The sequence below is a fragment of the Ursus arctos genome, unplaced genomic scaffold (assembly GCF_023065955.2).
Source record: "Ursus arctos isolate Adak ecotype North America unplaced genomic scaffold, UrsArc2.0 scaffold_3, whole genome shotgun sequence".
Classification (NCBI taxonomy): Eukaryota; Metazoa; Chordata; class Mammalia; order Carnivora; family Ursidae; genus Ursus; species Ursus arctos.
Window position 1 is genome coordinate 91,451,890 of NW_026622985.1, and position 22,137 is coordinate 91,474,026.

The window sequence follows — 22,137 nt, forward strand, 5'->3', positions numbered from 1 at the left end:
CTCACATTCCCCCATTCTCCTTTCTTATTCATCCTGCATTTGCCCTTAGGAAATGCAGTGAAAAGTTTCCAAGTGAGGACAGCCACGCTTTATATGTTGACCCACCCCTCACCAGCAATGTGGCTTTGACATATGAGTTTAATACCTCTGACCTCCAGTTTCCTCAACTATAAGAAGTAACAATATTCAGTATGTGTGATTATTCTGAGTATTATAGATAATCTATGTAAAATACTTGGTAGAGTGGGGGTATAGATATTCAACTATATTTAAAAATAGTTTTTAGGACACCATTATAGGGCTAAGCATTATGCAACCTTCTGTCCATATACAATTATTAAAAATGAACTCCTCCTCCTCCTCCTCCCCCTCCTCCTCCTCCTCCTCCTCCTCCTCCTCCTCCTCCTCCTCTTCTTCTTCTTCTTCTTCTTCTTCTTCTTCTTCTTCTTCTTCTTCTTTTTCTATTTAGAGAGAGAGAGCATGCAAGTGGGGAGGGGCAGAGGTAGAAGGAGAGAGAATCTTAAGCAGGTTCCACACTCAGCATGGAGCTCAACTCAGGGCTTGATCTCAGGACGTTGAGATCATGGCCTGAGTGGAAATCAAGTGAGATGCTTAACTGACTGAGTCACCCAGGCTCCTGCAAAGTGAACTTTTTTTCTCTATTGCGTGGCTTTAGTAGATCCCTGTGCTATGTCTGCTCCAGGTTATCAATCTTACGCAGAACCATGACATCTATCTATAGGTCTCTCTCTCTCTCTGCCAGTCTCTGATCTCCAAATATCTCAGCCTCCATCTGATATATATATTTTTTGGCTCCAACACAGACAAGACCTTTCTCATGAGTTCCAAACACATATATCCAATTGCTTGCTTAATACCTTCACTTACATCACGTGAATTGCATTCTTAACAATAGGATGATTGTGCTTTCTTCCTCTATCCTAACCTCCTCCTTTCCTCTTGCCCTAATACACCTTCACTGTACTAGCAAAAGGAACCATGCACACTCAAAATAATTCTCGATTCCTTTCTCTTATACCCGTCCGTCAATAGAATCCATCAGCTTCATAGACAAGATATATGATCAGTCTGGTCTCTCTACACCTCTGCCTTCTCCTTTCCTGTATAAACCATTCAAGCCAAAAAAACAGAGCTACCAGCTACTGAGGAAGCCCCTCCATGCATCCCATCCCAAGCATGACACCTTTTCCCCCAAAGTAGCTACTATCCTGACCACTGCAGCAATCGCTTTCCTGCATTTCTGATGACACTGTGACCCAAGCAAACACCCCTAGTCACTATAGTTTGGTTTTGCCCATTTTTCTTCAAGTTGGTATGTCTTTGAAGTCTCTTTACTCTGTAATTTTGTCCAACTCTTTCTTTATCCTGCAATTTATTTGAATGGCCCAGGCCATTTGACCTGCAGAAGGCACCTTTGTCTTAGAAAATATATCTGGTTGCATCTTTATCCTGCTTAGGACAAAGTCCAGCTGCACACATGTGGGGCCCGACATGGTCCAGCTGCTTCTGCAGAGGTAGTTGGTAAATAATGTTCCTTAGTAGATGGGACATTATCTCTTGCAGAAGGACCCTGTTATTAATTGTTAAACAATTAATTCTCTGCAGCCACTGTGGAAAACAGTATGGAAGTTCCTCAAAAAATTAAAACTAGAACTACCATATGATCCAGTAATTCTACTACTGGGCATTTACCCAAAGAATATGAAAACACTAATTTGAAAAGATATATGCAACCCTAGCCAAACTATGGAAGCAACTCAAGTGTCCATTGATTGATGAATGGATGAAGAAGATGTGGTGTATATATATATACACAGCCATAAAAAAGAATGGAATCTTGCCATTTGCCACAACATGGATGGATCTAGAGGGCATAATCCTAAGTGAAATAAGTCAGTCAGAGAAAGACAAATACCATATGATTTCACTCATATGTGGAATTAAAGAAACAAAATGAACAAAGAAAAAAGAGAGAAAACAGACTCTTAACTCTAGAGAAGAAACGGATAGTTACCAGAGGGGAGGTGGGTGGGGGAGACGAATGGATGAAATAGGTGAAGGAGAATAAGGGTACACTCATCATGATGAGCACTGAGTAATGTACAGAGTTGTTGAAGCATTATATCATACACTTGGAACTAATATAACGATGTAAACTGTATTACAATTAAAATTTTAAAAATTAATTCTCTTTCTTCTCATTCTTTATTTCTTCCTTGCTGTGTGGACAACTATTCTAATATGTTTAATGTACATAATTATATTTGAGAGTGTATTTATGTAGTTTTAAAAAATGCATCATATTTTTAACTACTTATACTATGTCTTAGTTTTTTTTCACTTAACACTGTATCTTTAGGATCCATACATATTGCTAGTTTATTATTTCTGACTGTTCATAGTAATCCATAGGAAACTATATTCTTTTTTTTGTAATAATTTTTTTATTATATTATGTGAGCCACCATACAGTACATCCCTAGTTTTTGATGTAAGGTTCCATGATTCATTACTTGCATATAACACCCAGTGCACCATGCAATACGTGCCCTCCTTAATACCCATCACCGGCCTATCCCATTCCCCCACCCCCCCCTCCCCTATGAAGCCCTCAGTTTTTTCCCAGAGTCCATAGTCTCTCATGGTTCATTCCCCCTTCTGTTTACCTCCCCTTTCTTCTTCCCTTTCTTCTCCTACCAATCTTCCTACTTCTTATGTTCCAGAAATGAATGAAGCCATATGATAATTGTCTTTCTCTTCTTGACTTATTTCACTTAGCATTATCTCCTCCAGTCCCATCCATGTTGCTGCAAATGTTGTGAAATCGTTCTTTTTGATGGCTGAGAAACTATATTCTAGCTATCACTCTGTTATGGCACCCAACACCACACCACACACATATAGCCCTATGATGAACATCATGAAAATGCACACTTAAAGAGCTGTGTGAGAATTGATTTAGGGAATATATGTGGGAACCAAGATGCTATGTATTAGATAATGCTCTCCGGAATGGCTTTGTAAGTCTATACTCCTACTACAGTGCATGAGGGTCCTTATCTATCCACAACCTGCATGGTTTGAATTTTTGTAGCCCTGAAAGATATAAAATTATTTCATTTTTCATTACTCTGATAGGTAATCCATATGATTATGTCTTCATATGTGGACCCTTGATTCCCATCTATCTTCACCCCATCCTGTTCTGTCCATACCTTCTGGGGGAAGTCATGAAGTTCACAATAAATCCATCGTTGCAGTGGTTAGACCATCTACCACTTTTTTTCCCTCATATCTGATTCAAATCTGCAAGAATATCCTGTTGTTTCTACATCCGAAATATATACAGAATACAATCACTTATCATCTTCACTCCTGTACCCTGGTGTGAGCACCGTCATCTCGCACTTGGGTTACTACAAGAGCCTGCAGGTTTCTCTGCTTCTACTCCTGTATCACAGCACTCAGAGTGATCCCTTTGAAACAGAACTCAAATCATGTCATTCCTCTTTTCAATCCTGCAATTACTGAGAATAATCCCTACAATCTTTATGGTGGACGCAGGTCTGTTTTCTAACTATACTCTGCCTGGAAGTCTCTTTATTCATGGCCACTTCCTCATCCCCTCCAATTCTTCAGTCAATTATCATCACTGCCCCAATTGATATGCAAACTTTCTCCTTGTCCCCTACTCCTGTTCCCTCTTACCTAGTTATTTACGTTTTCCAAGGAACTTATCTTTTCTAACATATTTGCAATTAACTCATTTTTTACTGTCTACCTCCCACCCCAGAACATGAGGCCTCTTGAGAGCAGGGCTCTTTGTTTTGCTCATTTATGTATACCAAGTGTCTAGAATAGTGCTTGTCTCCTAGTGGGCACACAATAAATATTTTCTGAGTGAATAATATTGTCCACCGTTGGGTTTCTATTGCTGTGTACTGAGTGTTCATTGCCTTTGGGTCTTTTGCCATTTCCTTGTTGGTGTGTGTATTATAAATATTAGTCCTTCCTGTTACAGCCATTGCAAATACAGATCTCCAAGCAGTCACCTCTCTGTTACATTTACTCATGGAATCCTTTGTTGAACAAAAAGCCTTCATTTTGGTATGACTTGATTCATCATATTTTTGTTCTATGATTCATGCTTATCAACTTTTTCTAAACGAATTCCTGCATCAGGGTCATAAAATATTTTCCTATATAATTAAGTTTTCTTTTACTTTTCACAGTTATTTCTCTAGTTTACGTGACATTCTCTTTTGCATATGTTGTCAAATGTGGATCTGGTGGGTTTTCTTCCATGCTGTGGTCCATTTATTTAAACAGTCTATTCTTTAGTCATTCATCTGCTATAACTTCAATGTACATTGAGCTCACCTATGTATGGATCTGTTTTTGAACTCTATTATTTTCTCTTTGTTCATTTGTTTGCTCTTGCATCAGATAATTCTATTATTCTATTTTTAAAAGTCATTTTTGGTTTGTAATAAGTCTTCATTTGTCATGTGTAGTTTATCAAGTAAGATGGGCAAATTCATCTTCTTTTTCAAAGTTATTAAATATATAGCCAAAGTAGTCATCTAGTCTATTTATATTTATTGGCCTATTTTATTTATAGTCAATCTATAAATAGTCAGCTTTTTATAAAGTGATGTATTTCCCATAAATTTTGGAGCAATTTTATTAAGTTCCCCAAAAGGTTCTTATAAAAATTTGATTAGGTTTGCATTGAATATGTAGATTCATTTTGGAGCATTGACATCTTTATAATAAATTGTCTTATCCAAAGAATGTCTTTGGGGTTATTCAGATAATCTTTAATGTGCTATTTAAAGTTTTAGTATTTTCTCCATATTCATTTAACAAATATTTGTAAAACATATTATATGGCAGACATTCTTTCAGGTATTGTGGATACAACAGTGAAAAGCAGGCAAAAGTCTCTGCCTTCATGGAGATTACATTCTACTCAAGGGAAATAAACAATAAATATAAGAAACAATACATATAGTATGATATAGGTATTAACTGCTACAGAGGAAAATGGGATAGGAAGAGGAAGAATATTGGAAGGACTAAAAGTTTTGGCAAAGAACTCCATAAAAATCATGTATTCTCTCTGCTGAGAAATTCCTAAATACTTTATAATTTATGTTGCTATTATAAACAGAATATTATTTTTCTCATTGGTTATTGCTGGTGTACAGAAACACTATTGATTTCTGTGACGTGGTCTCATATGTAGTTCTTTCTTATTAAATATCTAATTGTTGAAAAAATTTTTCTAGATATATAATATCATCTGTAAATAATGATAGTTTTCCTTATAATCTTTGTATGTCTCAGTCTATTTCTTTTCTCATATCATAGCTCAGGACTGCTAATGTGAGGTCAAACAGTAGCAATGATAGCAAGTATCCTTCTGGTTCCTGATCTAAGGAAAGCATCTACAGATTCTCCACTAGGTATAATGTTTGCTGTGGATTCAGGGCATTTAACTTTTATTAAATTTAGTTTTTAAGAAAGAAGTGTAATAAAGGGAGAGAATCCCTTCCCTAGTGTATATCAAAGCAGATTATATGTAAGTACAATTAAAGCTGTAGTATTGGTGTGGAAAAAAGGCACGAATCAAAATACAATCCCAAAAGAAATTTTGCATATATGAATTTAGTATATCATAAATATATAATTTCAAGGCAATATAGGAAAATATGTACTTCCAAATAAATGATGTTGGGACACATGGCTATACTAATAGGACAAAGAAATGTCATCTTTCCTATTAATATGCCATGAAAAATTAATTCCAAATATCTAAAGGTGAGGAAGTGATTTTACAAATGAGTTTATATCTGCTCCCTCCTAAAAATGTACTAAATGTACTAAATGTACTAAATATGTACTAAATGTACTAAAAATGTACTAAATATGTACTAAATAATGGTAAAAGGATAAGAAACAAGATAATAAATCCACAAAGCAAAGAGGACAATAACTAAAAAATATATATATTTTATGAGAAATGCCAGCAATGTTTTGGAAGCTAGAAAGCAACTTTTTTTTCTCTTGTCTTTTTAAGGCCCAGAGCTAACAGGCTGTGCTACACTTGCCCTCCAACTCCAGCACTCACACAGGCAGCACGCTGCCAGGAGATTGTTTTGTGTAGAAAGTGGGTCTCAGGAGCACCTGGGTGGCTCAGTTGGTTGAGCGTCTGACTCTTGATTTCTGCTCAGGTCATGCTCTCAGGGTCCTGGGATGGAGCCCCATGTTAGACTCTGCGCTCAGTGTGGAGTCGGCTTGAGGATTCTCTCTCCTTCTGCCCCTCCCCCTGCTTGCTCTCTCCTATCTCAAATAAGTAAATAAATCTTAAAAAAAATACAATTCCAAGCCTAGACAGCAGCCCCACCACAGGCTGCATCTGTCTAGGGACTGGCATAAAAAAGTCTCCCTGCCCACGCTCAGAGCAGACAACAAAGCACAAAGCATCCTGACGGCCCCGAGTTGCCTGGCTGGGAGCTATTGCTAAAGGAATGTGGAGATGGGTGCACTGCAGTGATGAATTTGAGATTTAATCACATCTTCATGTTCATAAAGTGGCATAAAATTTCCACTATGCAAAGTCACACCCTATCCCCTTGAGAAATTAAAGTTTGGAGAGCTCCTTTCCACGCTCTGGGGACAAGGAAACAAAACTTGGATTTGCAAAGTTGAAATGTAGGTTAGGATGTTTGGTGCAGAAGTGACCAGACAGAGAGGGAGGGAAAATAAATCTAACAAACAAAGCATAATTGGCCCCTTGAGATTTCATCACTAAAGTTAAAGAAAGTTACCTGTTCCAGTTGCACTTGCCACAAATTTCACAACTTGCCCACCCCTGCCATCGCACAGGATGGCCTCCTCCACTCTCCAGAGGTGAGTCAGCCATTGTCAGTCTCCTTTTAACACTTATTTAGCAGCATGAGTTATGAAACCAGGTTCCTGTAATCCGTAGACCCTCCTGTATTCTTTAAGCCTAAGAGCATGGCGGCTTGACACAGTTGTCCTCTTCTGGAGATTTGTCCTAAGAACGTGTGTTCTGGCTATTCAAATCAGGAAGCCAGAATTTTCAAGTGATTTAAGGGTCCCCCACCTGTGGTGGCCTGAGCCTGCTGACAAGTTGGCACCACTCTTCAACTCTGCTTTTCACCCACCAACTCCTGGAAAGAGGGGCCAGGTACCAGGTCCGTGCTGATGGGCTTTTTCTTTGCTGATGCCAGTAGAAAGATGACTCCCTCAGAGACTAGCTCTTTCCCCTCCACATGGAATTTCTGTTTGGGGAGCAAGTCTTTAGAGTAATATCCTTGTCTGAAATGCTTCCCACAACTGGCCATCTGGGGCTGGTCAGGAATCTAATATAGTTTTGCTAGTTTCCACTGTCCACACTCGCACCCTGAATAGGCTACTTCGCTGATGCATGTTGTTAAAATAGTAATTTTCAAGTTTATTTCCATTTGTTTATTAATTTAATAAAGCATTTTTGTTATTTTTTATTGCTGGATAACTATGTGTGTTTTTCCTCCAGGAAAAGCATAGTTTATGCCATTATCTTTATTTTACTGATATGAAAACTGATGTGCTAGGATTTTAGGGGAATATATGCTTTTCCATAATGCTTCATTCCAGTGGAAGGGGTCTTTCAAAGTGAAAATCAAATGTTCAAGATGCATGAAAATGATCCAAAGATACAGAGCTGTTGGTAATGATAAATGCAACTATTCTACTTGAAATAAAAATTTGTGTGGACTACTCACCATGCCTGGTTCTAGCTTAAAGCTCATTCTCTAAGTAGTCTGGGGCAAGGCAGAGCAAACAGTAACACTGGAGCAGGGCTAGATGGGAGCTGAGCAGAGGGGAGGGGCGGGAAAGGATAGGGAAGTGTGGGGAAAGGAGTCCTTACCTGCAGGAGGCAGCCCAACCCAGGAGTCCTACCTACTCCTGTTCAAATCTGTGCCATCCCCCCTCTTCCTTTCTGCTCTCTATGCATTTTACTTCATCTTCTTTTCTTTACCCCATGTCCCTCTCCTTTCAAAACTATTCTAAAAGCTCAGAGGAAAGGGATCTGGGTTTCTGATCATCTCTCGTGTGCTTTGGCAATGCAGAGATGATTCTGGTAAAGTATTTGCTCCTCTTTGCAAAGCAGCTGATGATAAAGTTGTTGAAGGACAGAAATACTTCAATAATGCCAACTATATGTACCTTAGCTAAGTGTTTTTGAGTCTTCCATCTTTTGGTGAGGAATTTGGGGTTTTTCAGTAATGTAACTGAGAAAAAATTTGTCCAAAGATGTGTGTGTGGGGGGGAGGGGTGGGTAGTAGGAGGCAAGATCTCACTGTTCATATTTTCTGAGAATTCATCAATTTCCCTGGTAAATCTATTTTGAGTAGGATTTCTACCGTGATGGAACCAAATTCTAGAAAATTTCACTGCAAAGGACTAAAAATAATACTCTGGGATTAAACACTAAGATAAATATGGGAAGCTCTGGTATATAAAATATTGGATAATTTTAGCAATGTGTTAATTGATTAAATGTGTTATATGCAACTAATGAATCATCGAACTTTACATCAAAAACCAGGGATGTACTGTATGGTGACTAACATAATATAATAAAAAAACATTAAAAAAATAAATGTCAAGAAAAGGACATAGATATTGAATTTTCTTTTCTCCTATTTTCATTGTTCCATTTCTTCTTCATTTGGTTTCATTTCAATTTCCTTGGTTTCTTCACTGTACTCTTTTTTAAAAATTTTGTCTTCCTTTCTGTTTTTTTTGTTTTTGTTTTTTTTTCCTTTCTGACCATTAATTCTCTCTGATTTTTTTCCTTTTTCCCTAGAGAGTTTTTCGGTGACTTTGCTCACTTATTTATTCTTATTTGCCTCTCAATATCGTCTCTTCTTCTGCTGCATATCTTTTGCATACCTTTCTCTTTTAGAAATTTATTTACTACTTGTTTATTTAAGTTTGGGCTAGTTTTAATTTTTTTAAAAGAAGATATTTAATGAAAGACATTTAATGAAGATTTAAAAATTGAGGTATAATTCATATCACATAAAATTAAGCATTTCATAGTGCATAATTCAGTGTCAGTACATCCCAGAGTTGTGATTTTATGTTGTGAATGTACAGCTAAGCAGTCATGAAAGAGCCGCGAACAGCTTGGGCCTGAGTGAGTGTGTTTGTATATGGGACCACAAGGGGGCGCTCTGGAAGCATTCCTTTGACTTGAAAGAACTGTGTCTCTTCACCTGTATCATGATTTGGGCTTCCCCTCCACGGCCCTCAACATTTTTCCTCTCTGCCTTGGGTGTGATTACCAAGTGACCTGGAAATATAGTCCACTTTTTATGTTAGTGTGACAGTAACTATTTACACAAACAGAGGGGGGATATGTTGGCACTATGCATAAGCACTCACCACTAAGGAAAATAGAGTCCAAGTTCCTTGTGGGAGACAGATTAGAAGGGACAAATCTCCCAGCAAGACAAGACAACCCCACAGTCCAGGATCCTTTGTCGTGACTCATCTTTTCCTTGTTAGGGATAATCTTTTGGCTAGACAAACCTCCTTAGGTTTAATCTTTTGAAAGCTGATTTTTAAAAAATTAACGCATACCTTTATCCATTTCTGATATTAGGTCATTTTTGTTTCCATTCTTGTCCATAATCGTAGCCCTTCATTTGTTCTAAAGGGAGGAAGAAAGGACTCCCTACCATGGACCCATCTTGCAGTTGTCATCATATGAAACACAAAGTAGAAACATGATCGTCTTTCCAAGTTTGTAAAAGAGGCCAGTGAATCACATTCTGCAAGAAGAAGAGAGTTTCCTAAATGAGGGAGATGTGCTTTTTTTCTCCTTGTCCTGTTGTTGGCAAAGCCTGAAAGTGGACTTCAACTTCACAGGTAAGCAGGAGACACCTACTCTGCTCTACCATGCCTTTTGGGGGTGAGTGGGATCAAAAGTAAGAACTCAGTCCTCTTGATATGTCTCCTGATTTTTTCTTTTTTAAGATTTCATTTATTTGTCAGAAAGAGAGAGAGTGCACAAGCAGGGGGAGCAGCAGAGGGAGAAACAGTTTCCCTGCTGCAAGGAGCCCAATGCAGGACCCTGGGATCATGAGCTGAGATGAAGGTGGATGCTTAACCAACTGAGCCACCTAGGCGTCCCGATATGTCTCCTGCTTTTAAAGTCAGGTGAATTCACAGCCTTTACACAATGACTGTCGCTGTGCAGCACACGGGACATGCTGTGCATAGGAACTCTAGGGATGTGCGCCAGGTTATCAGGAACCCTGTTTACCTGCTGACTCCTCCTCTGTCTAGTCTCTTTACCACCTTTGCCGCCTGCAAATAAGAGGCCAAAATTCAGAGTGTAGCTGTAAAGATTACTGTATTATATTAATTGTTAGATATGTAAAGTATTTAGTATAATTTGGTACAGAGTAAGAATTCAAATTTTCACTTATATCAACTTGGTATAGAAACAAGTGCAGTTACAGTTTTTACTATTTCTCATAACATTTTTCCCTTCCAGTGAATTTTTACACTCTGGATGGGCAAGAGTGTTTCAGGAGCTTGGTTTCTTCCCACCGTCTGCCCCCAAAAGAACAGAAAAGATTGAGATTTTCTGAAGCTGAACTGACTGACTATTCAGTGATTCACAGGGCAATTGACTTGGGTAAGTCGTTTGAAACAATTTTACAAAGAAACAGGATTTACTTTGACTTTAACACATCACTTTTTTTTTTGACACATCACTTCTTTAAAATATCAAAAATATTTTACTAAAAAAAGCAAAATCACTCATAGAAATTGTGTATCACTTAGAGATGCACTTGCCTGACTGTGTTACTGAGCAAGCATAACAGGGCTGTAATAACACATGCCCCCCTTTTGGATATGTTTTTGGAGACAGCTGGGAAAACACTGCTTGTTTTGTTATTGTTTGTTTGATTTGTTAAAACTGATATTTCATGTCTTTTTGGTGAGAAAGTTTTTGGTTCACAGGAAAGATATTTTTCTGAATCCTGAATGATGTCCAGTCCTTTTAGCTCCCTTTTGTTTATTGAGTTTCCCCTCTAGATATCTCAGACACAACCCTACTTACCCTTCCTCTGTGGAACATTTCCAAAAACTTTCTCACCAAAAAGGAATGAATTCTCAAATAACTACTAAATTGAGTAGGATTTTAAGTCTAAACACTTCATTAATTTCCTTCCTTCATTGAAGAGCAGATGTTTCAGAGAAGAAATTATGATCCAATAAATTGAACTGTAAGAATGTAACTTCTTTACTTCTTGATTTCCAGCTGCACAGCTGGGTCCCATTGTGTTCCTCATCTGTGGATGCGTTCAAGCAGAGTTCGGATGATGACTTGGTTGAGATGTTCTAGCAGAACTTTTGGTTCGGACGGGTGGGCTCTCCATATGGTCTAAAAGCCACCCTTCCAATCCTGAGTTTTCATGATTTGTTTTTTCAACATCTTAAGAGTTTGGTCATCAGAAACTCATGGGCCAGGAAAATAAAACCCAGACATGGGTGAGTGAGTTCATTCTGCTGGGGTTGTCCAGTGACCTGGAGACTCAAGTCTTCCTCTTTGTCCTGGTCCTGACCATGTACTTGGTGACTCTTGTGGGAAATGTCCTCATTCTTCTTCTGATCAGATTGGACAACAGACTTCATAACCCCATGTACTTCTTTCTTAGTCTTTTATCCTTTGTGGACCTTTGTTATACAAACAGTATTGCCCCACAAATGCTGGGCCACCTGCTCTCAGCCCAGAGGTCCATCCCGTTCTACAGCTGTGTGCTCCAGCTCTACACCTCCTTGGCAATGGGTGGGTCTGAGTTCTTCCTGCTGGGAGCTATGGCCTATGACCGCTATGTGGCGGTGTGCCACCCGCTGCACTACATGGTCATCATGCATGGAGGGCTCTGCCTGGGGCTGGCTGCTGGCTGCTTGGTGGCTGGTTTCACAAATTCACTGATGGAAACAATCATTACCTTCCGGCTTCCCCTATGTCACAATGTTATTAATCACTTTGCCTGTGAGACCCTAGCCGTGCTGCGGTTAGCCTGTGGGGACATCTTCTTCAACAAGGTCATGGTGGCCATCTCAGGGTTTCTGGTGATCATGCTTCCCTGTTCCCTGGTTCTCTTCTCCTACGGTCGTATAGTTACTGCCATTCTGCAGATTCGTTCTGCTCAGGGACGTAGCAAAGCCTTTGGGACTTGTGCCTCCCATCTCACTGTGGTTTGCATGTGCTTTGGGGCTACCATCTTCACCTACCTGGGTCCACGGTCAGCCGCCTCAGTGGAAGTGGAGAAAATTGTCGCTCTATTCTATGCTGTGGTGGCACCTATGTTGAACCCCTTGATCTACAGCTTGAGGAACAAGGAAGTTGTGAGTGCTCTTCGAAAGGTTCTAGAGAAATTCAGAGATGAAGAGTAAAGACTATAAGAACTTTTCATTAGCTATCATCAAAACCAAAAAGGAGATTGGCTGAGAATATATAGGACTCCCACCTGTACACTAAGGAAGACTAAGATGGCCTTGCATTTGGATAAAGCATCCCTTTACCTGATTAATGACTTTCCTTATATAGGCCAGTGCAAGATAAGTCACATGTCAGTAATCCATGAGAGGACCTCTTCTTAGATCATCTTCTCTCAGATATCCAGTGGTATTCAGACTTCATCTGCCTATTTTTATTTTATTTTATAAGTATATCAGTGTATAAAGAAATGATCTGCAGCTTTGTCCACAGACCTGGTATGGAATGAATAGAGAGATGAATTCCACCAATTAGGTCTGCTTGTACCTGGTAGGAGCAGAATGGAGAATGTCTGTTCCTCTTTCTACATGACAATGCTCCATTTATTTGTAGAACAACCTTATTTCCTCCAGGATAGTCACAAATGGTTTCTTTAACTCTTTCTCAAATGATGGTCATTTTAGAACTTTCAACACCATTTATGCCTTAGTCTAGAGTGTGGTATGATATTCTGAAATAAATAATATATGGTGCTATATTTGTTCACCCCAGTATGTTGGCTTTCGTTTGCTTTTCAAGAATCAAATTTGCTTGTAATACGCAAAGTATCTGTGGCTTCACTATAGTCTTTTTTTATTGTATCGATATATATATATAAAACATAAAATTTGCCAGTTTAACCATTTTAAGGGTACAATTCAGTGGCATTGATTACTTTCTCAAAGTTGTGCAAACATCATCATTATTTCCAAAATTATTTGTAACTGTAATTTTTTTATTTAACTAATTCCCAAGACCTATTTCCTATAAACTGTTTACAGAAATCTCCATACCCACTGCATTCTTTTTTATTTTTTTTATTATATTATGTTAGTCACCATACAGTACATCCCTAGTTTTTGATGTAAAGTTCCATGATTCATTACTTGCATATAACACCCAGTGCACCATGCAATATGTGCCCTCCTTACTACCCATCACTGACCTATCCCATTCCCCCACCCACTCCCCTCTGAAGCCCTCAGTTTGTTTCCCTGAGTCCATAGTCTCTCATGGTTCATTCCCCCTTCTGTTTACCCCCCTTTTCTTCTTCCCTTTCTTCTCCTACCGATCTTCCTACTTCTTATGTTCCATAAATGAGTGAAATCATATGATAATTGTCCTTCTCTGCTACTTATTTCGCTTAGCATTATCTCGTCCAGTCCCATCCATGTTGCAGCAAATGTTGAGAAATTGTTCTTTTTGATGGCTGAGTAATATTCCATTGTATATATGGACCACATCTTCTTAATCCAGTCATCTGTTGAAAGGCATCTTGTCTCCTTCCATGATTTAGCTATTGTGGACAATGCTGCTATGAACATTGGGGTGCATAAGGCCCTTCTCTTCACTACGTCTGTATCTTTGGGGTAAATACCCAGTAGTGCAATTGCAGGATCATAGGGTAGCTCAATTTTTAACTTTTTAAGGGACCTCCACACTGTTTTCCAGAGTGGCTGTACCAACTTGCATTCCCACCAACAATGTAAGAGGGATCTTACATCCTCTCCAGCATTTGCTGTTTCTTGCCTTGTCAATTTGTGCCATTCTAACTGGTGTAAGATGGTATCTCAATGTGGTTTTGATTTGAATTTCCCTGATGGCTAATGATTTTGAACATTTTTTCATGTGTCTGTTAGCCATTTGTATGTCTTCATTAGAAAAGCGTCTGTTCATATCTTCTGCCCATTTTATGATTTGTTTATTTGTTTCTTGTGTATTGAGTTTGAGAAGTTCTTTGTAGATCTTGGATACCAGTCTTTTATCTGTAGTGTCATTCGCAAATATCTTCTCCCATTCTGTGGGCTGCCTCTTAGTTTTTTTGACTGTTTCCTAGGAAGAAATTGATTTTTTTTAAACAGACTGATTAATTATGAAGAGATTAAAGCAGTTATCAAAAGCCTCCTGAAAAACAAGACTCCAGGGCCTGATGGATTCCCCGGGGAATTCTACCAAACATTCAAAGAAGAAATAATACTTATTCTCCTGAAGCTGTTTCAGAGAATAGAAACAGAAGGAAAACTACCAAACTCATTCTATGAGGCCAGTATTACTTTGATCCCCAAACCAGGCAAAGACCCCATCAAAAAGGAGAATTACAGACCGATATCCCTGATGAATATTGACACCAAAATTCTCAACAAGATCCTAGTTAATAGGATCCAACAGTACATTAAAAAGATTATCCATCATGACCAAGTGGGATTCATCCCTGGGATGCAAGGGTGGTTCAACATTTGCAAATCTATCAGTGCGATACATCATATCAACAAGAAAAGAGTCAAGAACCATATGACCCTCTCAATAGATGCAGAAGAAGCATTTGACAAAATACAGCATCCTTTCCTGATTAAAACACTTCAGAGTGTAGGGATAGAGGGCACATTCCTCAATTTCATAAAAACCATCTATGAAAAGCCTACAGCGAATATCATTCTCAATGGGGAAAAGCTGGAAGCCTTTCCTTTAAGATCAGGAACACGACAAGGATGCCCACTCTCACCATTATTATTCAACATAGTACTAGAAGTCCTTGAAACAGCAATCAGACAACAAAAAGGGATAAAAGGTATCCAAACCGGCAAAGAAGAAGTCAATCTGTCTCTCTTCGCAGATGACATCATACTCTGTATCGAAAACCCAAAAGAATCCACCCCCAAACTACTAGAAGTTATAGAGCAATTCAGTAATGTGGCAGGATACAAAATCAATGCTCAGAAATCAGTTGCATTTCTATACACGAACAATGAAACTGAAGAAAGAGAAATTAGGGAATCCATTCCATTTACAATAGCACCAAAAATCATATGTTATCTCAGAATTAACTTAACCAGGGAGGTAAAGGATCTATATTCTAGAAACTACAAATCACTCTTGAAAGACATTGAAGAAGACACAAAAAGATGGAAAAATATTCCATGTTCATGGATCGGAGGAATTAACATAGCTAAAATGTCCATGCTACCCAGAGCAATCTACACTTTCAATGCTATCCCGATCAAAATACCAATGACATTTTTCAAAGAACTGGAACAAACAGCCCTTAAATTTGTATGGAAACAGAAAAGGCCCCGAATTGCCAAGGAATTGTTGAAAAGGAAAAACAAAGCTGGGGGCATCCCATTGCCAGATTTCAAGCTATACTACAAAGCTGTAATCACAAAGACAGCATGGTACTGGCACAAAAACAGACACATAGACCAATGGAACAGAATAGAGAACCCAGAAATGGACCTTCGGCTCTTTGGGCAACTAATCTTTGACAAAGTAGGAAAAAACATCCGGTGGAAAAAAGACAGTCTCTTCAATAAATGGTGCTGGGAAAATTGGACAGCTACATGCAATAGAATGAAACTTGACCACTCTCTCACACCGTACACAAAGATAAACTCCAAATGGATGAAAGACCTCGATGTGAGACAGGAATCCATCAAAAGCCTAGAGGAGAACATAGGCAGCAACCTCTATGACATCAGCCACAGCAACCTTTTTCATGACACATCTCCAAAGGCAAGAGAAACAAAAGAAAAAATGTACTTGTGGGACTTCATCAAAATAAAAAGTTTCCCCACTGCATTCTTATCTTGTTAAAACTTAAATGAAGACACGTATTTTTAGCTCTGCAATTTTGATTATTGATTTTCATGCATCACACCAGCCTACCAAGAATATTTTGAAACTTGATTCTCAAATTTATTCCATTAGTTTGCTTTCTCTTTCTGTTTCATAGACATAATAAACACGAAAATTATAAAAAGAATTACCTAGTGCTACATGTCAATTTTATATCACTATGAACCTACTTCCACATTGAAAGCCTTCATTGGGCAGATTTTGTGTATGCTCTTAAATCTATTTTAAAATAGATTATTCAAGCATATTTTAATCATTTTATCTAGGGTGATATAATAAGACTTTGTCAAATACCTTTTTAACTGTTATATTCTGGTCCTCGCCTGCTTGCATGTAAGTGTGCTAAATTTACATAATAACAATTCCTGATGCTCTGAGCTCCATCTGATTGTTATCTGGAAGTGGAGTCTATTCTTGTGCTTCCTATGCCCAGATCTTGAGCATCCCCAGGGATGTAAATGTGTAACTTGAAAGTCTTTATATTGCACTAATCTTTGGTTCTCTAGAACCCCTGCAAGGATGGCTGTCAGGTGACATAAAAATGACCTCACCCATCAAAACCAATGCCTATGCCTCTGTAAAATTCCTCTAGACTCATCTTTTAGTGATAGATTATCTTCAGCTTCTCAAGAGTATGTTCTTCAAAGCACAGCTGTAAGATCCATAATGAATCTAGTTCTCTCTTTTATGCTGGAGCTCTGTACATTTATTGAGGGTGGAATAAAGGGAGAGAGGGAAGGGGGGAAAGACTGGCAAGTGGTCAGCCATCACCTGAAATGGCTGAATGTGACATTAGTATAGACTAAGTCAACTATAGTAAAATTGTTTACCAAGGGAAAATCAAAGACTAAGCCTGGGTATTTGTGTCTGTGGCATTGAACATCCCATAGCAGTAAATAAGTCCCTCCAACATTCTTTGATGCTCAGAGACTGGTCTGTCCAGGCTTCCTTGAATGACATCTAGTGAGCAGGAGGTGCTGTATTAGTTTGCTAGGGCTGCCATAATAAAATATCACAGCTCAAGTGGTTTAAACAACAGAAGTGTATTTTCCCACAGTTTTAGAGGCTGGAAGTGCAAGATCAAGGCATTGACAATATCATTCCCTTAGAGGCCTCTCGGCTTGCGGATGGTTGCCTTCTTGCTGTGTCCTCAGATGGTCTTTCCTTTGCGTGTGCGTGTCTGTGTCCTAATCTTCTCCTCTTATAAGGGCACCAGTCATATTGCATTAGGGCCTGCACATATGACCTTATTTTACCTTAATGACATTTTTAAAGGCCTTATCTTTAAATACAGTCATATTCTGAGGTATTGGGGGTTTGGACTCTAACATATGAATTTTGGTGGGTCACAGTTAAGGCTGTAACAAATAGTAACCCCACATTCTGAACTATCAGCCTATCCCGTCTGGCCTAACCAAAACTAACCTATACACTGTGTTGTTAAAAACAAACAAACAAACAAACTTTTTGTATCAAGCTACCAACCTATTGATGTAGAAAGCATAGGTAGTATGCATTATTTGTTCTTATCGAACTTCAACTTGTTCCTGTTGAGTGCTCACAATAGGCTACCAAATGTTCACGAACAGTGCTTGATAGTTAATCCTAGAAAGTTGCCATGCTAGTATGCCTGTGTTTTCAAATCCTTCCTCCTGATAATTTTGAAAATTTTAAGTAAAAGTACTCTACATTTGTTTGTCCTTAACTTCCTGGTACAGATCCTGTTCTCTGTGGTTCCCCACAGATTACAATAGGGGCCAGTGAAATAATGTATACTAGTCCAGAAGATTCTCTTGGGACAAAATTCAGAATCCAGATGAATGCAATTAATTTAAAATAGCTAGTTCGTTCTTTTGTGCATTATGGGAGGAAATCATTTTCTTGTGCTGCTTTTTCTTTTCTTTATTACACAAAGGTCATTTCATTTGATGAAAAGATTAGTCTAGCCTTCCGTCTCACCCCTTTTATCTGTGCATTAACATCAGATCTTCTCTAAAGGGAGGCCTGGTTTTTTTTTTTTTTTCTAGGTCCTTTACTTAAAATAATCACGAACTTCTTAAATTCTTCATTTTGTTTTTAGCATTTTAAGTCACACCTTGCTTACTTTTCCTGTTATTAACTGTAATTGCTAAAAACTTCATTTAGAAAACCTATTTACAGGAGGAACTGATGTTGTAGATGAAAGAGTCTCACCATATAAAAAAAAGTCTATAGATGCATTGGTGAAATAACTGAATTTCAAGTGTAATGAAAGTTTACAAAGATCTAGAACATAAACAAAACAAAAGGGTCATTTAGAAAATATTTTTCTATTGCTGTGTAACATATTACCACAAATTTGGCAGCTGAAGGCCATACAGATTTCTGTTTCTGTTGGTTGGAAGTCTAGGCATAGCCTAAATATGCTGTCTGCTCAGGATCTGACTCAGCTCAGGTCAAGGTGTCAGCCAGAGCTATGACCTCATCTGAAATTCATGATCCATTTCCAAGTTCACTCTCTGTTGGAAGAATTCATTTTCTTGCAGCTGTCTGACTGAGATGCTCATTATCTTGCTTGTTGTTAGTTGGTGAAAATTTATAATAAGCTCCTAGAGGTCACCTTCATGGTTTTGCTACATGTCTCTGTCCTCACAACATGGCAGTTTGCTTCTTCAAGAGCTACAGGAGAATCCACTGTCTTGGATCTCTGACTTCTAGGAAAGCCTGCATACCTTTAAAGGGTGCACCTGATTAGATCAGGCTCACTGAGGATATCTCTCTTTTGAATAAATAAAATTCAACTGATTAGGGATCTTAATTACATCTTCAAAATCCCCTTTTCCATGTGGTGTAACATGATCACAGGAGTGAAATCCCATCATACTCACAAGTCGTATTCACACTCAAGGTGAGAGAACTCTACAGAGCATAGACACCAAGAGGTGGGAGTCCTGGGGCCCAAATTAGAGGTCTGCCTGTGACAGCTGGAATCAGTCTTCGCAATTTTAGATGATAGGAGATGATGTAATAATATCTATTTACAGAATCCTGAGAGTTAATGTTAGTAAGGAAAAATGCTATATTAGATCAAGGCATTATTCACTATTTTTGAATAGGCTTTATTGTTTAGAGCAGTTTTAGGTTCATAGTAACTATGAGCAGAAGATACAGAGGTTCCCCATATCTTCCCTGTCCCCTGCCATGCATAGCCTGCCTCATTACCAACATCCGCCACCAGAACCGTGCATTTGTTACAGCTGATGAACCTATGTTGACACATTATTACCCCAAATCCATCATTTACATTAGGATCTCCTCTTGCTGTTGTACATTATGTGGGTTTGGATAAATTTGTGATGACATGCACCTGCTATTATAGGATCATGCAGAGTAGTTTCACTGATCTAGAAATCCTCTGTACTCCATCTTTTCATCCTTCTCTCCCCCCAAGTCCTGACAACCATTGATTTTCTAAATCATCTCTATAGTTTTGCCTTTTCCAGAATGTCATAGTGTTCGAATCATACAGTATGTAGCCTTTTCAGATTGGCTTCTTTCACTTAATAATATGCATTTATGTTTTTTCCATGTTTTTTCATGGCTTGATGACTCATTTCTTTCTGGAACTGAATAATATTCTGAATATTCAGAATAATAACTTGGAACTGAGTAATTGTCTGCATGTACCACAGTTTATTTATCCATGCACCTACTGAAGAACATCTTGGTTGCTTTCAGATTTGGACAATTATGAATAAAGTTACTATACACATTTGTGTGTAGGACATACGTTTTTGACTCCTTTGGGTAAATACCAAGGAGGATGATTGCTGGATTGTATGGTAAGAATATTTACTTTTGTAAGAAACCTCCCAACTGTCTTCCAATGTGACAGCATCATTTTGAATTCCCACCAGCAGTGAAAGAGGATTTCTGTTGCTCCACATCCCCGCCAGCATTTGGGGTTGTCAGTGTTGTGGATTTTGTTTGTCAGTGTTGTGGATACATCCTAAGAGGTGTATAGTGGTATCTCGTTGTTTCAATTTACATTTCCCTGATGATATATGTTGCAAAGTATCTTTCCATATGCTTATTTTCCATCTGGGTATCTTCTTTGGTAAGGTGTCTGTTAGGGTCTTTTGTCCACTTTTTAATTGACTTCTTTGTTTTCTGATTATTGAATTTTAAGAGTTTCTTGTACATTTTGGATAATAGTTCTTCATCAGATGTCTCGTTTGCAAAAATTTTCTCTCAGTTTGTGACTTGTTCTCTAGTTCTCTTGACATCATTCACTTTTAAATAATGACAGAAATACATATTTATGTATGCAAGAACTCAAAATTGTTACCCATTCCTCCTGAATTAAGACTATCACAATTACAAAAAAGAAAATGTGAAAGCAACTTCAGGGAACAAAAGATGACTTAAAATAAAACCGGAGGCATGAAAGTGAAGTTGTAATGAAACAGGCAACAAGCCAGAACCTTCTAAGTATAAAATTAACTTTCAAAAGCTGTAATTTCTATGTGTTGAGAGTGAAGAAATAAAGACCAGAGTGTTAAGTACAGAATGAAGCTGCTGCCCCCACGGAGAGTGAGGACTTGGATAGAGCCCAGTGTCTAGAAAGAGGTTTTAATTAACTCTAATTAACCACTTTCCCTTAAGAGACGATCCCAAGCGATTCCTTCATTCCTCACCACCCTGTTCAACCGAGGCTCTGCGGGAAGCCCATGCTTCACCAGTTGTCCATCACCTGGTCTACATGTCTGACCAGAATACTTCCAATACTTCCAATACTACATCCATTCCAACTGTCTCCTGAAACTCATGCTCTGTTATCAACAAAATACTCTACATTCTCAGTGTCTTTTTTGATTGCGTTCATCTCTTTCTTGCTTGAATTCCAACCTGACTTTTCTTGTGAACTCTGATTCCCCTCTGCTCTCTCAAGTACAGTCTAGTTTTCTCCCATTTTTTCTCTAATACTGGGTAGGAAGGTGAAGAGTGTGTCTCTCTTGATCCTCTGCCACTTCCAGACCATTGTTCTTTACTTTTGCCTAAATAACTTGAGTTCCTTTGAAGCATGTCCTGTCAGTCTATAGCACCATCACCCCATCTTTTTTTTTTCTTCATTTACTACCCAGTCTCCTCATTTTACACTGGCTTACCACTAATTCAGTCGTGCGTGTAAATATTTCAACATCTATGCGGAGCATTCAATGTCCTGGCCTCTCAGTTGACTTCCTGTCTTCTGCTAATGTTTGATTCCCTAACTCATGTCTAGCCATCCTCTTTTGTGATTGTATCCTATCCTCTCCATTGTCAATAATTGCACTCCCTCTAACACCTCCATCTGAGCACCCCACTCACTCACCCGTATTTCTTTTTTCTTGTTCACACCATCTAATAAAACTCCAATAAATTTTGACCCCACTATGACCCCATTACATTAACTCTATGACATTTTCCTCATCCATTACCGACTGCCTCAGCCTAGTTGGTCTTATTACCTCTCTCAGCGTGGGTTCCAAGCCCACGTGTATGATCATTCCTTACATACACCCCATGGTCATCTCAAGGACCCTGACCTTGCAGTTAACGCTCCCCTCCTACATTCAGGAGTGGATTTACCATGAAGCTAAAGAAGTTTAAGCTTCAGCGTTCCTTATTTGCATGGGGTCCTCCAATGTGCCTGGGCATGTATGTTTTTGTAAAGTATCCTTAATGAAGTTTTTCAAAATTAAGAATTTTAACTGAAATTGGTTGAGCTGATGTCACTTTCCATTCTTGTTTACCATCACTCACACTTACCCTAGTGGCAGGTACTCAAGGGGCTGTGAGCATTTTGGGGACCCAGCTAAGGGAAAATTGAGTTGGGGTACTTTGGTCATTTCCTAAGGCTTCTGTAATGAAGGACCAAAAACTAG

The 22,137-nt window shown here is 38.6% G+C and overlaps 1 protein-coding gene and 1 long non-coding RNA gene across 2 annotated transcripts in view; both read left to right on the forward strand.

The window, feature by feature from the left end:
- LOC123000562 (uncharacterized) overlaps positions 1-10,733 on the forward strand; it is a 107,866-nt gene extending 97,133 nt beyond the window's left edge. Inside the window, exons 5-6 of the long non-coding RNA XR_006408659.3 lie at positions 9,758-9,969; positions 10,601-10,733. This is a non-coding gene — a long non-coding RNA (uncharacterized LOC123000562). The remainder of the gene's footprint in view (positions 1-9,757; positions 9,970-10,600) is intronic.
- Positions 10,734-11,574: 841 nt separating this feature from the next.
- LOC113266687 (olfactory receptor-like protein OLF3) lies at positions 11,575-12,516 on the forward strand. Its single transcript, XM_026514418.3, has one exon. It carries the CDS (start codon positions 11,575-11,577, stop codon positions 12,514-12,516), a length of 942 nt encoding a protein of 313 aa, XP_026370203.3.
- Positions 12,517-22,137: the final 9,621 nt, after the last annotated feature.

Coding starts and splice junctions, on each gene's coding strand:
- LOC113266687 (XM_026514418.3), top strand. CDS start 11,575: ATGGGCCAGGAAAATAAAACCCAGACATGGGTGAGTGAGTTCATTCTG.